This window comes from Phialemonium atrogriseum, assembly GCF_030411735.1.
Source record: "Phialemonium atrogriseum strain 8032-3 unplaced genomic scaffold QBC33scaffold_1, whole genome shotgun sequence".
In the NCBI taxonomy this organism is placed as follows: domain Eukaryota; kingdom Fungi; phylum Ascomycota; class Sordariomycetes; order Cephalothecales; family Cephalothecaceae; genus Phialemonium; species Phialemonium atrogriseum.
Window position 1 is genome coordinate 1,511,826 of NW_026848138.1, and position 13,991 is coordinate 1,525,816.

The 13,991-nt window shown below is 56.2% G+C and overlaps 6 protein-coding genes across 6 annotated transcripts; 4 read left to right on the top strand and 2 right to left on the bottom strand.

The window, feature by feature from the left end:
- Nucleotides 1-70: 70 nt before the first annotated feature.
- On the bottom strand, nucleotides 71-2,145 carry QBC33DRAFT_521874 (pyridoxal phosphate-dependent transferase). The gene is made up of 4 exons (XM_060426490.1): nucleotides 1,585-2,145; nucleotides 874-1,499; nucleotides 459-817; nucleotides 71-406 (listed from the first exon to the last, which is right to left on the bottom strand). The coding sequence occupies exons 1-4, from the start codon at nucleotides 1,821-1,823 to the stop codon at nucleotides 323-325; spliced, it is 1,308 nt and encodes a 435-aa protein (XP_060288815.1). The 5' UTR covers nucleotides 1,824-2,145; the 3' UTR covers nucleotides 71-322.
- A 180-nt stretch (nucleotides 2,146-2,325) lies between these two features.
- On the top strand, nucleotides 2,326-3,426 carry QBC33DRAFT_521878 (Metallo-dependent phosphatase). Its single transcript, XM_060426491.1, has 3 exons — nucleotides 2,326-2,677; nucleotides 2,751-3,152; nucleotides 3,208-3,426. Exons 1-3 carry the CDS (start codon nucleotides 2,609-2,611, stop codon nucleotides 3,331-3,333), a joined length of 597 nt encoding a protein of 198 aa, XP_060288816.1. The 5' UTR covers nucleotides 2,326-2,608; the 3' UTR covers nucleotides 3,334-3,426.
- A 145-nt stretch (nucleotides 3,427-3,571) lies between these two features.
- QBC33DRAFT_521883 (uncharacterized protein) lies at nucleotides 3,572-6,182 on the bottom strand. The gene is made up of 3 exons (XM_060426492.1): nucleotides 5,945-6,182; nucleotides 5,450-5,885; nucleotides 3,572-5,396 (listed from the first exon to the last, which is right to left on the bottom strand). The coding sequence occupies exons 1-3, from the start codon at nucleotides 5,994-5,996 to the stop codon at nucleotides 3,734-3,736; spliced, it is 2,151 nt and encodes a 716-aa protein (XP_060288817.1). The 5' UTR covers nucleotides 5,997-6,182; the 3' UTR covers nucleotides 3,572-3,733.
- A 243-nt stretch (nucleotides 6,183-6,425) lies between these two features.
- Nucleotides 6,426-6,972, top strand: QBC33DRAFT_554056 (DASH complex subunit DAD2; the record flags this gene model as incomplete). Its single annotated transcript, XM_060429468.1, has 3 exons — nucleotides 6,426-6,645; nucleotides 6,705-6,764; nucleotides 6,824-6,972. 3 exons carry the CDS (start codon nucleotides 6,426-6,428, stop codon nucleotides 6,970-6,972), a joined length of 429 nt encoding a protein of 142 aa, XP_060288818.1.
- A 622-nt stretch (nucleotides 6,973-7,594) lies between these two features.
- QBC33DRAFT_521891 (uncharacterized protein) lies at nucleotides 7,595-10,416 on the top strand. The gene is made up of 2 exons (XM_060426494.1): nucleotides 7,595-8,167; nucleotides 8,238-10,416. Exons 1-2 carry the CDS (start codon nucleotides 7,888-7,890, stop codon nucleotides 9,917-9,919), a joined length of 1,962 nt encoding a protein of 653 aa, XP_060288819.1. The 5' UTR covers nucleotides 7,595-7,887; the 3' UTR covers nucleotides 9,920-10,416.
- Nucleotides 10,417-13,026, top strand: QBC33DRAFT_463995 (Alpha/Beta hydrolase protein; the record flags this gene model as incomplete). The annotated part of the gene is made up of 4 exons (XM_060425121.1): nucleotides 10,417-10,589; nucleotides 10,652-11,568; nucleotides 11,698-12,723; nucleotides 12,781-13,026. Coding segments are annotated over exons 2-4 (2,178 nt in total), but the record flags the coding sequence as incomplete, so codon positions are not given.
- Between the last annotated feature and the right edge of the window lie 965 nt (nucleotides 13,027-13,991).

Consider the following 13,991-nt stretch of genomic DNA (forward strand, 5'->3'; position numbering starts at 1 on the left):
ATTGGATCATCTCGATCCAACCTAGATACATTGCGCGCCTAATTTAAGTAGGCGGCTAGAAATCCAATATGCTTGTATCATACTTGGCATCCTCTACGATTCCAACAGGCTGAGCGCACCATCTTCTATAATTGCCTATGATGCAAGAGGGCCTTTGTGGTGTGGATGATCATCTTCTACTCATTGGGTACTTAGTTGCCTCTATCTAGAAACTTCTAATGCCTGGCCCGGAATCGAATGAAATGTAGATCCTTGGGCATGTTGTGACCTTCGTCCGCAACAGTAACTGACTCTAGTACCGGCCACTAGTCTCAATACCATCCTATGCCTTCTGATATCCACACTCCGCGAGGCTATCGCGCAGGGCTTCGAGAGCCCTTTCAACATCACCCCTCTCGGGATTTAGCTACTTTCTGTCAGCAATATTCAGTCTAGTGTGGAGTGAGGGCAGTAGTTACCACGCTGACACCCATGTGTCCGAAACGAATATACTTTGGCGCGATTTCCTTATGGATGCCGCCCGCAAAGACAACCTTTTTCTGGGCCAGTTTCGGCAGTAACTCGGGAGCCTTGACATTCTCGGGGAGGTAGATGGCGGTCATGCCATGAGCCTGGTTTTCGGGGTCTGCAGCAACTTGCTTTAGACCCAGTTCCGCCACCGCCTTCTTGATCCTGTCTGACGCCTCCTTGTGCCGCGCGAACCTGTCCGAGACAGGTTTGGAGAGGATCTGGGTCAATGCAGTGTGAAGAGCGTGAACCAGCTGCGGCGAGGGAGTTGCGAAGTAGGACGGCTTCTTGGCCTCATAGTTTCGCATAACTGGTCCCGTTAGTACCCACGCTCTCCCGATCTAAGCCCTGCTGATATGCACTCACTTGGAGCCCAGTTCTTCATCGACGCAAAGTACGACGATGGTGGGGATTTGCGGTTCTGGAGTGCGTTCATGGCCCGGCCGCTGAACATGGATATCGACAAACCGGCTGGGCAGCCGATGGCCTTTTGGCTGGCAGTGACGACACCGTCGAGCTGCCACTTGTCGAACGCAATCTCTTCGCATGCAACACTGCAGACTCCATCGACGATAATCAAGGTGTCCGGAGACACCTTGCGGACCAGGGCTGAGAGGTTCTCCAGCTCACTCAGCACACCCGTGGAGGTGTCGACGTGGGTGACGGTGATCATTTTGTATTTCTTCTCAGACAAGGCCTTCTCAATCTCTGGGAGTTGGGGCCGGCCCCCAACAGGGCCCCTGAGCTCTGTCACGTTGGCCCCGTACACCTTCAAGCAATCGGCGAACCCGTCACTGAAGTACCCGGTGCTAAGGACCAAGACATCCTCGCCAGCCTCGACCAGGTTCGCAGCTACGATATCCCAACCAAGTGTGCCGGAGCCAGAGATGATGAAGGGTTGCGCGGCAGGGTCGCTTGTCTGGAATAGCTTCCGGAGCATGGAGAGCGTGTCTCCAAAAGTCGCGACGAAACCGGGCCCGACATGGCTCTCGCTGTATACAAAGCTGCCCGTCAGTCTCTGAAGGCCCACGAACAATGATATCAAGTTTGTTCGTTGAAATTGAGAAGTGAACGCACCTGTAATGACTCATCGACTGTAGGACAGCATCGTCGAACTCAATTGGCCCCGGAATGAGCAGTGTTGGATGGTCTGGTTGGGAAGACATGATGGCAGACTTGGACAGTTTACGGGCCTGTGACTTTGGAAGCAGGGCAGTGCCAGACGGTATATCAAGGGGTTGCTGGTCGGCGAAGTGGCTCGAGATGAGAGAAAGCCGCTTGGAGGGCGAGGAGATGGAGGGGGTGCTGCGGGGCATTCCAGAAGCCGCCCCAAGCAGCCTTAGCCGATGGGGTGTGTAAGCCACTGCGGATGACGGAATAGGTCGGTAAGGGGTGAGTGAAGATCTCTCCTTGTACCAGGCTAAGGTGGCACACACAGAGAATCGAGGGACGATGACAAGCCTGTGTAAAAAGGTTATTCTTTCCAGGACCAATTGGATTTGAGGAGATTATGTATTTGGACTGGCCGGGACCTTGGCCGGGACATCAACACTCGCAGCCCATTTCGCCGACAAGGAGATTTCATCTCCGTCTTCGGGCGAGTGAGGGGTTGCACGGTGGGGAACGGACTCCCTGGACAGCCCGGCAAATACAGCTGCACACCGGGAGCTTCTTCGGGCTTGAGCCTCAATGTACCACGGCTGGGGTAGAGGCCGAACCCCTGTAATTGAAGCCACATCATGCGCCACAGCACTCAGCCTAGGGAGGTACCTAGGTACCAAATAACTGTCGTCAGCTCCAGTTCAAGCTGCCAGAGCTTCCATGCCCGGTTAGGAACGAACTGGTCAATTCGAATTGCATTGTGCCCCAGGTCATCGCACCTTATTGATAGGTGATTGTTTAGATTCGACGGGAAGCAATATGTCGTGAGACAGTTCCATGTTATTGAACTTGCATCTTTCATTCGCCTCGACGTTGCCCGTCACCGGGGCTCTTTACCGCTACCTGCCTCCCGAGTACACACCTTGACATCTGCTTTGACCGTTGGACTACGACTACGAGTACAAATCGAAGATCGCCGCCCAATCCAAAGCCTTTTGCCATGGCTTTTCTCATACTTGTCATTGGCGACCTCCACATCCCCGACCGAGCCCTCGATATCCCTGCCAAGGTACGTGCTCCGTTAGCTTCAACAGTCTCGTCCTTCCTTGGTCACGGCTGACCGGGTGCCATCTCCCTTCCAGTTCAGGAAGCTACTCGCGCCAGGCAAGATTGGACAGACACTATGCCTCGGCAACCTCACCGACAAGCACACATACGAGTACCTCCGAACAATAGCGCCGGACCTGAAGATCGTCAAGGGCCGCTTTGACGTCGAGGCAACCTCGCTCCCGCTCACACAGGTGGTGACCCACGGCAGCATCCGGATAGGCTTCCTGGAGGGCTTCACGCTGGTTAGCAATGAGCCTGACCTGCTCCTGGCGGAGGCGAACAAGCTGGACGTGGACGTGCTCTGCTGGGGCGGCACCCACAAGTTCGAGTGCTTCGAGTACATGGACAAGTTCTTTGTGAACCCGGGGAGTGCCACTGGGGCCTTTTCGGCCGGCTCATCCGAAGATGTCGTGCCCAGCTTCTGCTTGATGGACGTATGTCACCTCCATACCCTGTCGACTAGGGCGCCTGATTCTGACTATTTTGCAGGTTCAAGGGATTTCCCTCACGTTGTACGTGTATCAACTTCGGAAGGATGCGAACGGTGTCGAGAATGTCGCTGTGGAGAAGGTTACATACACCAAGCCAGTCGAGCCGGCGGGGGCCTCATCATGATCATTGGTTCAAGGTAGATGAAGCTTGGGAGGCTTGGTGTTTATGTCGACTGATCCGGGTCTTCGACATGCTGAAACTTGGCACGGCGAAAGAGTTGAATGCCTCGTTCGGATACGAATGCGTCCTGTACTGACGGTGGCGGGATGTACTGCGTGATGCAAATTGGGATTTCAGCGCCAATCTGGTCCCCGAGCAGATATGGATGGGTTAGAGATGCCGAAAGGCGGGGAAAGAAAGGCTCCATTTGAAAACTCCAATGGTATCGTCGTCAAACATCTGGATTACGTACGTATGGTACATGAAAAGTCCAAACACCCCCTGTGCAACGTCTATGAAGAGAGTGAACAGCAGTCTTATCCAGAAAACGCCAACGCCAGTCGCTGTACCAGTGGTCATTCTATCATAGCATCATACTCCTTCGCCTTGACAACCTGCCCCTTGCCATTGGGCCTTCGTCATCCCCATTTGACTCATCTGGATCGTCGAATTGTAACATCGGACCCTTCTTTAATGCAACCATAGACGCCCGCTTTCTCGACGAGGGGGCCTTTGGGGGTTTCACCGTGGGAAACATGTCTGAGCCAGAAGAGATATCCCTGGTGGACGTTGAAGACCGCCTCAAACTCTTCGAAGGCTGGCGCACGGTGATGGTCCCGGGGTCTCCCTCATCCTCGTCGTGTGAGTCTTTCGTGTTAGACATAGGGGACGAGGTATTGAAGTCATAAACATCGCCACCATGGCTCACAGTTGCCGATACCGTCGCTGGCGTAGGGATATCCCGAGAGCTTGAGCTAGACTTGTTGTTGTCTGATGTCTCCATTGGGCTCAGCGTCTCCCTCGTACCGATTGAGGATATACGTTTCCTTCTCTCCGTAACGATGGTTGTAGGTATTGGGTCTGCTGTCGACTCTTTTGCAGCTAGGGGGCTCAGAACGCTTTGTCTCCGAGCAGCTTCCTTTGCCAAAGCCTCGGCCGCCGGAATGTTCCTCCAATTGCCCGAGACTTCGGACTCGGAGCCCATTGTTGATATTGAGGCGGGGCCGTGGTCGTCGGGCTTCGGTTGGCCTGACCTGTGAATATATTTGCCTTCTCCGGTCACGGCGTCAACTAGGTCCTTGGATGGGCGGCGCATCTTGTCCCTGAGATTTGGCTCTGCATAGCTAATAGATGCCCTCACCCGCCGACTTGGACGCGATGTTTCCCCCATTGACGAGATGTCAGAGGGTGGTGGCGTATCCCGAGTAGAATCTCTAGGCGCCAAATGACCTGGCGTCTCCGGGACAATCAGAGGCGTATCCGGGATTGGAGTCTCAGGTGCCGGAATCGTGGCGACCGTGGGTGCTGTCGGAGGTTCTGGGATATCGACGGGAGCAGGAGTCTTCCTTTGAGCTGATCGTTCTTTCGGTGTCTCGCTCCTTAGGCCGTGTGGTTTCCCCGGCTTGATTGTCTCCAAATTGGCATCTCTTGCCTGTTTCTTTGGAGACGCGACATCTTCATTCGTGCTCTTTGTAGCAAGTGCTCTTCGCGGATTGGTGGCGGCTGGCCCAGCTCCCTGTGTCTTCTTCTCCTTGTGGGCCCGGCCACTTGTCGAGAGGGTCCTTATGTTTCTCTGCCTCTGCAGGTCTTGACCGTGCCCAAGCCTTTCTGTGCTGAACCCAACTGAATTCGGCTTCCCTGGAGATTTGGCCACTTTGACAACATGGTTTTCGTCGCCGAGCTTCCTCTTAGAGCCTGCTCTAAGCGTTTGTGAGACTAGTGAAGGGGTTGTTTCTTGAGCAAGCCTTTCAGTCTTTACAGGCTCTGATGTTTCGTCCGATCGTTTCGTCCCCCTATCAAATGCCGGTGCCTTGTAAAAATCGAGTTTCGGCGGTGGCGCGGCGGCCTCTGCCCTTCCGGTAGGGTCATGGATCTCCGATTCCAGCTTGATATTGTCAGCCGTTTTCCTGGGAGATTCGACTTTCACCTGATCCTCGTCGACGAATCTGGAGATTGGCGGGGGTCCTAGAACAGGCGAATCTGCAGCATCTGCAGCCTCAGAGCATAATGCCTGTATCTCTTCACTGCTACGGGACTGTCAGTTCAAGAAGTCGACAACTTCCCGATGTTAGACACTTACTTCAAGGTCGCCCGAGGATATGTCTTGTTTTCGTGGATAGGGGGGAGGCGTCCTTCCTGCATCGCTTCAGAGTCGTTCGCCGCATTCCGTAGCTTCCTCTGCCGTGGACTACGGCTGAATCCTGATTTTGCGTGGGCAATTTTGCGGCCAGAGTGGGAATGCCGCTTTGTTGGTGGCTCGAGGCCCAGTCCAGCGAGAAGAGAGCCGAGCTCCTCGAGTTGGGTTTCCATCTTGGCCTTCACTTGGAGCGCATGATCGGCAATCCGTTGGGCAGAATTGGTTTCCAACTCTTTCTGCAGATGAAAGACTTGACCGCGAAGGTCGAGGTTTTCGGAGAGCATCCGGGCGCAGTCATTTTCCAATTCCCTTATACGCTGCGATTGGTTGGAGTTGATCCTTACAATCTCTCGGTTCTGTCGCAGAAACTTCCGCCGGACTGGAGAAGATACGAGGGTTAGCTGTGTAGGCTTTTTGGAGTTCAGCAGGTAAGCATACGCGTTTCGAAGCTGTCCGTAGACACAGGAGGTTCGTTGAGCCTAGCCATCATTCATGATGGGGAAGAAGAGTCGAGGAGGTTTTGTTGGGTCGGATTATGCGATATCGTAAAACTGTAGAGCACCAGGTGTATGGAATTGTGAAGTGCGGGAGCGTGGGAATCGATCAATATCGCCTTTCCAAGCGGCACATTCAGGAGCATGGGGTTGGGAGGAACAATAATTTCGGTCTCGTCAAGGCTACAGTAGGGATGTTTACTTCGTTTCCTAAAAGAGGTTAGTCTCACAGGCCCCTACGCAACCTGTGCATGGCACCAGGGTTGGCCGGGCAAGCGGACAGCCCCACTAATCTTGGTGGGTTATCGCGTCCGATGCTTCTACATAGGTATCCCGACAAGGCTAAACCACACATTCCACGAGTCGCCAACTCGCCTACCTCCCTACCTCGATCCAACATCTCTACGAAGGTGACCGCTCCCAAAATGTCCTCGTTCCCTGCGCGAGCGCTGTCGTCGCATATTCGGCAGCCGTCTATGTCCGGAAACCCAAATAGCGGGCCGCCCCCAGCTTTAGTCGCGCGTGTCAACGAAAAGAAAGCCGAGCTCGAGAACCTCAAGTCACTGCGTGAGCTGAGCGCTGCCGCGGCTTCGCAGATGGAAGAATTGGAGCAGAAGCTTGCGACCCTCTCAGACGGGACAGAAGGTTTGAATAAGCCACAACGGCCCCTGAGCGTCGTTTTAGACTGACGGTGGCTTTCAAAGCAATCGCGCTGGTCATGAGCAACTGGCACAACGTGCTGAGGGCAATAAACATGGCTTCTGGTGTGTAAACCCCACCTTATTTTCTGATAGCGAGAGCGCGTTCTTACCCCTCAACGAAGCCAAATTGCCGAAGCCTTCACCCGAGGAGGGCCAGCTGGCTACTGATGAGGTCTCGGCTCCTCTTCCTCAGACTCTTGTGCGAATCCCGACAGAGCATGCGCCTGCTTTACAAGCCCACGCCGAAGCAGCCCCCCCTGAAGAAGAGTAGAGGCTTCTCTCCCGACTCTTACGATGCCGATAGCACCGAGGATTCGAGCCGATGAAGGTTCCCATCCCTCGCGGAACATAGCATAGCACACCCACTCACACGCCCACAAATCCGCGGCGGGCGACATGTAACTAGCCGTTTTCCACACCTGACTAGGTACCTACGGTTGGAGAGCCCAGGCACTTCTCGGACTGGTGGTGCGGGTGCCAGTTGCCCCACCGAAAGGGCGGTAACTTGCAGTCGGAGTGTTGCGCAGGACACAGGTCTTGGCTCGCGGGCTGACCGCGATCCTTAGTCAGCCGGACAAGCTTCCATCCCATAGTATTGGACGGAATTTGGGTGGTTCTAGATCCATCAACGCGGTCTAAGCTGTTGAAGGGAAGGGGGAAGGCACGATTAGGCTGCAAAGCTCCTGATACGGTGCATCGGGGAAGGCATTCCCAAGGGGTAGCGGCGGTGGTGGCAGCAGCGTCCAGCCAAGTATTCAATGTGGAATGTGCCCCGCATCCCGGTACTTCACTTTCACATGTGGCCCCTTGGCGCGGCGCGCGTGCAACAGCAAGTAAACAAAGCCCCAGTTGGAATAAATTCTTGGGTACATATCTACGCCCGACACCCCACCTGTCCTGTTTCTCGCCCGTCGATTTCTATTCTTTCCAATTGCTAAGAACATATTTGATCACCACCAAGGATACGTATTTCGGCCAGTTCACATAACCGCCCTGCCCCATCGAAGATCAAACGTTTTCCCCGCCTCTTGCTCCCCACCCTTGTCATCAGACGTGTCTCGCCCGTGCGCTCGGTGCCATTGAATGGGACGAACCCCTGTTACCTGTGACCTAATTACCCTGTGTGTCTGACCAGACCTATTTTGGACCCTTGGACTCGGGATTACTCCGTGATCAATTAATCATCATGGCCACCCAATTCGATATCCTGCACGACAACGATTGCGGCACCGATCAAACAGCCGCCACTCCCTCGAGAGTCTCTGCCACCGGTGCTACTGTTCTTGGCGAGCTTGCTGTCAATACTCTTCACGAGGGCGGGACCCACGCCACTCCAGAGTCGTTAGCTCTCCAGCTTGAGAAACTACATATTCGCACTCCCGCCAAGAAGGTGAACGGCCAGACACTGAACCAGATCCAAACAACCACAAAACCCTCTCCAGCCGTGCAGGTACCTGAAGGTTTAGGTTTGTCAACCCAGGAGAGCCCACCCAACGCGACTCTTCAGATACCAAGCTAACTCCCCAACCATCTCAGAGCTACATCATCAACATCCGCTACCCCTTGCCCTTGCAAGAAGTCGTCTCCCAACCAACGAAGAGCAGTTGTCAAAACACTTCGCAGGTCAGTTCGAGTGGGTGGTCGCCCTACCAGTCTGCCAGGGTTCAGCCACGAAGTACAAAGCTCACAGTAACGCTGCTCGAGACTCTCAAGACTCGACCGGGCGCAAAAAGCTCTACTTTGGCTGCAATCTTGTCCAGCGCAACAGTCAATCCGGAGGAGGGCGACATAGAGAAGATCAGTCAGCTGACTCGTACACCCTTATAGCAACCCAGATCGAAGGTGATGAGGATTCGGGCTTGGCGGAGACAGCGGTACCTTGGACTGCAGAAAACATGACCGACTCCGGAGTCAATGTCAGTCGCACAGGCTCCCAACAGATGGCCAACACCGACGACAACGGCGAAAAGGCCCGCAGGACGTCTGAAATCGTACTCGGTGGGAAGAACGATGACATTGTGGAACATATCATTGCATTGCCGCCGGCGAACCTGGCGTCTCGAATTGAGGACTCCGTCGAAGCGCTCGACGAACTCGAAGAACAGCTCGAGGCTATAAACGAGGTAGCGCGACTCAAAGGTGTCTTGTCTCCAGAAGCAGGCAAAGCAACTGCGCAGGGCACGAAAGCCTCCTCGTCGGCCGACGGGGCGCCAAAGCGGGCCGGATCGGCCAGTGGCACGTCTGCCTCGCGGCCAGGGTCCAGCATGTTGAGGACGAAGGCTGCAGAGAGCAAAGGCCCAGTCCGCAAATCCAATGGCACATCATCCGCTAAAGATGAGGAGAAGGCAGCGTCAAAGGCTCCTCCTAAGCGGGCCTCAATCGCCCGGCCCACAAGCCTCCTTCCACCCAAACCGCCTGCTAGGTCGAGCAAGCCACTGACCGTCCCAACCTTCGAGCTCCCAGGCGAGGCTGTGGCTCGGCGCCTCAAGGAACAGCGCGAGGCTCGCCTGTCCATGCAGGCAATTCCAGAGCAAGGCAGTGTAGCAGCCTCTCCTGCAAGGCCGAGGTCCAGCAAGCCACTCACGAGGCCCACTTTTGAGCTGCCGGGTGAAGCCATTTCGCGACAGAAGAGACTGGACCGAGAAGAGAAGCTAAGGAAGCAAGAGGAAGATGAGCGGAATAGACGTCAATTCAAGGCCAGGCCGAACCGGTCTAGCATGGCACCTAGCACGTTGCCGCGTGAGACCATCGCCAGCCGCGCAAGAACGAACAAAGGAGCCCTGGCTGAGAACTCGGCGAGAGCGGCGCCGTCGACTGTTAGCAAGCGGCACTCGATCGCCATCACGCCGGCAAACGGGTCGGCACTATCCACTGGCGAGTCCTCGCGGACTGTCTCTCAAGCGCCATCGCGCGGCCGTAACAGCGTCATTGGCTCGCCGTTAATCACTCAGGTTAGCAGGGCAACATCGGCGTCGACAGGAAGCGTCCACGGCAGCGTGGGCAAGCGCAGCACGATGAGCGCAGAGGAACTGCAGCAGCAAAAGCTGCGGGGCAAGGGTATCTACGTCCGCGATAACAGCTTCACGGTCGACCGGGAGCGTGAGCGCCGCGAAAGGGAGGCGGCCGCCAAGCACGCCCGGCAGGAGGCTGCGGAGCGGTCGCGGCAGCTCAGCCGAGAATGGGCGGAGAAGCAGAGGCTAAAGAAGCTGGCAGCTTGAGGTGGCCTCCTTTTTTGTTTTGTGGACAAGAAAAGAATGTGGGCAAATAGGGACGTCACACTTCCGATAGGTATTGCTTGATGGTGCGCCAAAAGTTTGTTTTAAGGAGGGTCATACAGTGGGATTCCGCTCCTGTCTAGTTATATGTTTTGTTTTGTTTTGTTTTATTGGTTGTTTTCCCTTTTATTCCTTCTCAGGCCAAAGCCTGCGTTTATATGCATAGCAGGCACAGGTTGGGAGTTTTTGTACGCATACTGATCCCTTGGGGGTATTTGCTTCTTCGCGGCCTTTAAAGGCATGGACAGGGTTAGCGAGGAGTCTCCGTATATTGGTTGCCGCAAATGGCCGTCGCTTGCAAGGAGACAGAAACAAATCGCATCATTCAAAACAATTGGGTACACTTCCTACTTGGTTCTAAGTGATGTCTGTGATATCACTGATATGATCATTGACGAAGGTTGGTCAATGTTGGCGCATACCCCGGTCACATTTGTGGAGGGGCGGCGCAACTAGGATGCCAACTTATTAGCTACCCTTGTCAAATCGGGAACGGATGAGCGTGGGGAAATCGTTGGTCCTGGGATACCGGACATTGGAATCGCTTGTGGCTTCAAAGGGATTGTTTGTCCAACGCCTTGTTCTCCTCGGACAGAGGTCAGAACAGCGAGCAGTAAGTGCTTCGTCTGATTCCATCCACCGCACTGTTTGCCCATCTAGTGCTGAGTCTGGAAGCCCAATATGTGATGTCTAGCCAAGACACTGTCCCTGCCGATTTCATGGGTTCCAAGAGCCGCCCTCGGCGATTTCTCCTCTCCACTGCCTTACTGTCGGCAATTACAGTCGTCGCCCTGGTCGCCTGGCTCTACGTCTTCCGCCATGGCCCCCAGAATTCGCCATCCCCATCCTCAGCGTTTACTCTAAGTGATCTGGAGAAGGGCAACGTCACGGCAAAGCCAGACACTGATGCGACTGCGACAGCCGGGTCAAACTCCAATTCTTCGCTTCCCGCAACCGCCCTGATGCCCGCGTCGGAGCCGGCCGTGTCCAGCGCCCCAGTCGTAAAACTACGCCAGGGGACCTACATTGGCGCCACCATTCCGTCGAGCGACTCGTACCCGAAGGCAATTGAGGCCTTCCGTGGCATTCCTTTCGCCGAGACGACCGCCGGGGAAAGCCGCTTCCGGCTACCTGTTCCGATCGGGCCGTCCGACGGGACCTTCGAAGCCGTAGCCCTCGGACAGTCGTGCCCCGGCAGCAATGCTACCAATGCCACCGGCGAGGTCACCATCGAGGGCGAGGATTGCCTAAACCTCAACGTCTACCGGCCCAGGGGCGCACGGCCGGCGGACCGGCGTCTCCCCGTCGTCGTCTATGTCCACGGCGGCGGGTTCAACGGCGGCGTGGGCACCGAGAGGAACATGGCCAGCTTTGTCTCGTGGGCCAAGGAGCCTATCATCGCCGTTAACTTCAACTACCGCGTCGGCGCCCTGGGCTTCCTGCCGTCAGCTGTCACTGCAAGGGAGGGCCTGCTGAATCTGGGCCTCAAGGACCAGCAGCTGTTATTTGCCTGGGTTCGGGATAATGTGGCTGCGTTTGGAGGCGACGCCGATAATATCACGCTCATGGGTCTCAGTGCTGGTGCTCATTCGGTAGGTGCACGCAATTCCATAGATGTTCTGGCGCGGTGTCTACTTATGCTTTGCCCCTTTGCCCCTTCGCCCCCATTTATAGTTTCGTCGCAACCGTCCATTGTATAGGGCAATCTAACTTTAATCCAGATCGGCCACCACTTGATGTACTACTCCAGGTCTTCCACTCCTGCGCCTTTCGCCAAGGCCATCCTCGAGTCAGGTGCAACAACCGCCCGATCTGTCCTCTACCCAACTCATCCGCGCCACCTGAAGCAGTTCCGCGAATTTCTCATCGCCGCCGGAATCGCAGGCGTTCCGGAGCAAGATGTCTTCCCCACACTTCGCAAGTTGCCTGTGGGGACCATTACGAGGGCCTCGCGCGCCATCTGGGACCGGTACAACGCAACTGTCTGCTGGCCGTTCCAGCCCGTTATTGACGGGCCGAACTCGCTGTCCAACTCCAGCCACGCCATCGGACGCCCGGGCGATGACGGGGGCGCCATTCCAGCCTCCGTGATCCCCGACCTGCCCGTCGAGTCGTGGCGCGAAGGCAACCATCTCCGCATCCCCGTGCTGACCGGGTTCAACACGAATGAGGGGACCATGTTCGTGCCCCAGCATGCGGGCAGCAACGAGGACTTCAGAAAGTTCTTCACGACGCTCATCCCGGGCCTCAGGACGCAGGACCTCGAGGCGCTCGAGGCCCTGTATCCCGACCCCGTCACCAACCCAAGCAGCCCCTATAAAACGGTGTTGAAGGGCATGGGCCGGCAGTGGGCGCGCCTGGACGCCGCGTACAGCCACTTCGCGTACATCTGCCCGGTACTGCAAACGGCCCACTTCCTATCGACCGCGGACGACGCGACAGGCCGGCCGAGCAGCAGCACGGTCTTTTCCAAGTCGTCCCACCACCCGTCTCCAGACGGAGGGGTGACCGAGGAGAGGAGCGCCAGCCCCGGCGCCGGCCGGGCCCCGGTCTACGTCTACCGCTACGCCGCCACCGGCACGTGGGGCACGGCCAACCACGGCGACGAGGCACCCGTCGTGGCGCACGACATGGGCGTCGTCGCCCCGCGGCGCGGCGGGCCGCGGCCCGGCATCCGCAACATCGCCGATGCCATGCACGGCGCGTGGGTCAACTTCATCGTCTCGAGGGACGGCGATCCCAACCCGGTCCCGTCGCCGACGAACTCCAACGCCAACGCCACCGCCAACGCCAACTCGACGGAGACGACGACGACGGTCCGGTGGGCCCCCTTCGAGTCCCCTCTCGCGGCACCGGGATCGGGACCGGGGCAAAGCCACGTCATGGTCTTTGGCGAGGGCAACGACGAGCGCGAGCCCCCCGAGTTCCGCAGCCGACCGGGGCCCCGGAGGCCCGGCACGGCGGCGCGGCCGGAGACGCTTTCGGCCGCCGAGGTGGAGCGGTGCCGGTTCTGGTGGGAGAGGATCGAGTTGAGCGAGGGGGTGGGGAGGGCGAGGGCGGCGTTGGATAGGGGGGCGAAGCTGTGAGTTTGGGGTTGGGTGTGTGTGTGTGTGTGTGTGTGTGTGTGACGATTTTAGCTGGCTTGGGGAAGGAGAGACTATGCATGTATGGAGTGTTTGTATAACAGACTCTATTTAGTTTTTGTAACGAGGATTTTGTAGCCTTCTGGCATTGCGGGTGACCACTAATCTGATACACTCCTAATATTGCGACGAGGTGATTGTCAAAGCAGCTGTTTGACAGCCCTCCTGCTATGCCTATCAAAGTGTTGTGATCATTCAGTTAGGCCTGCTGGCCTATTTCACAAATTCCTGGACGTCAATTAGAGTTGCGGTAACAAAAGCATCACCAACAGCAACAAGTGCTGATGGTCGCGAGCTAAGTATCAATTGCAAAATTATCTACAGTTCGTATCTGCCCTTGGCAACAAGCACAATGGCCGCAAGGCTGCCTCCATGCCCATTCCCCCAACCAATGCAATTACCAACACACTATACTATATTCGGCTCCAGACTCGAAAAAACTGACAACAAACCATACCAGCTAGGTGTGGAAGCTTGTCTTGTTGTGTCCTGCGTCCAACGAGAGAAGTAAAATAAACCAACCGCCTAGATAAATCCTGCCGACACCCTTGCGACCAACCAACTCAGCATCCTTATATTCATTTCTCCGCCACGCGCGGAGCGTATGCCAAAACATCTCGTCTCGCTTATATATACGGGGCCACGGTTCCCACGCCGATCCTCTCCGCACCTTCCTCGACGCTTCAATCCAAGCCTCGTTGTTATACCCTATAATGACATGGCGCGATGGGCATCGGCACAAGTAACTGGCGTCGAGTGTCCATGGGAGCGCCGGTGTAAGGATCTCCGAGCCAGGCACGTCCGTTGGGCCCATATGTGCAGGAATCGGGGATGTACTCTTGCCGGGTCAGTGATTCGTCCCCCGGAGGTTG

Excerpts from the sequence above, each read along its gene's own strand:
- QBC33DRAFT_521874 (XM_060426490.1), bottom strand. The coding sequence starts at position 1,823 with ATGCCCCGCAGCACCCCCTCCATCTCCTCGCCCTCCAAGCGGCTTTCT. Across the intron at positions 1,500-1,584 it reads CAGTCGATGAGTCATTACAG|CGAGAGCCATGTCGGGCCCG; the intron begins GTGCGTTCACTT and ends CTTTGTATACAG. Across the intron at positions 407-458 it reads GACACATGGGTGTCAGCGTG|CTAAATCCCGAGAGGGGTGA; the intron begins GTAACTACTGCC and ends GACAGAAAGTAG.
- QBC33DRAFT_521878 (XM_060426491.1), top strand. The coding sequence starts at position 2,609 with ATGGCTTTTCTCATACTTGTCATTGGCGACCTCCACATCCCCGACCGA. Across the intron at positions 2,678-2,750 it reads CCCTCGATATCCCTGCCAAG|TTCAGGAAGCTACTCGCGCC; the intron begins GTACGTGCTCCG and ends TCTCCCTTCCAG. Across the intron at positions 3,153-3,207 it reads CCAGCTTCTGCTTGATGGAC|GTTCAAGGGATTTCCCTCAC; the intron begins GTATGTCACCTC and ends ACTATTTTGCAG.
- QBC33DRAFT_521883 (XM_060426492.1), bottom strand. The coding sequence starts at position 5,996 with ATGATGGCTAGGCTCAACGAACCTCCTGTGTCTACGGACAGCTTCGAA. Across the intron at positions 5,886-5,944 it reads TACGGACAGCTTCGAAACGC|TCCGGCGGAAGTTTCTGCGA; the intron begins GTATGCTTACCT and ends TATCTTCTCCAG. Across the intron at positions 5,397-5,449 it reads TATCCTCGGGCGACCTTGAA|CAGTGAAGAGATACAGGCAT; the intron begins GTAAGTGTCTAA and ends ACAGTCCCGTAG.
- QBC33DRAFT_521891 (XM_060426494.1), top strand. The coding sequence starts at position 7,888 with ATGGCCACCCAATTCGATATCCTGCACGACAACGATTGCGGCACCGAT. Across the intron at positions 8,168-8,237 it reads GCAGGTACCTGAAGGTTTAG|AGCTACATCATCAACATCCG; the intron begins GTTTGTCAACCC and ends CAACCATCTCAG.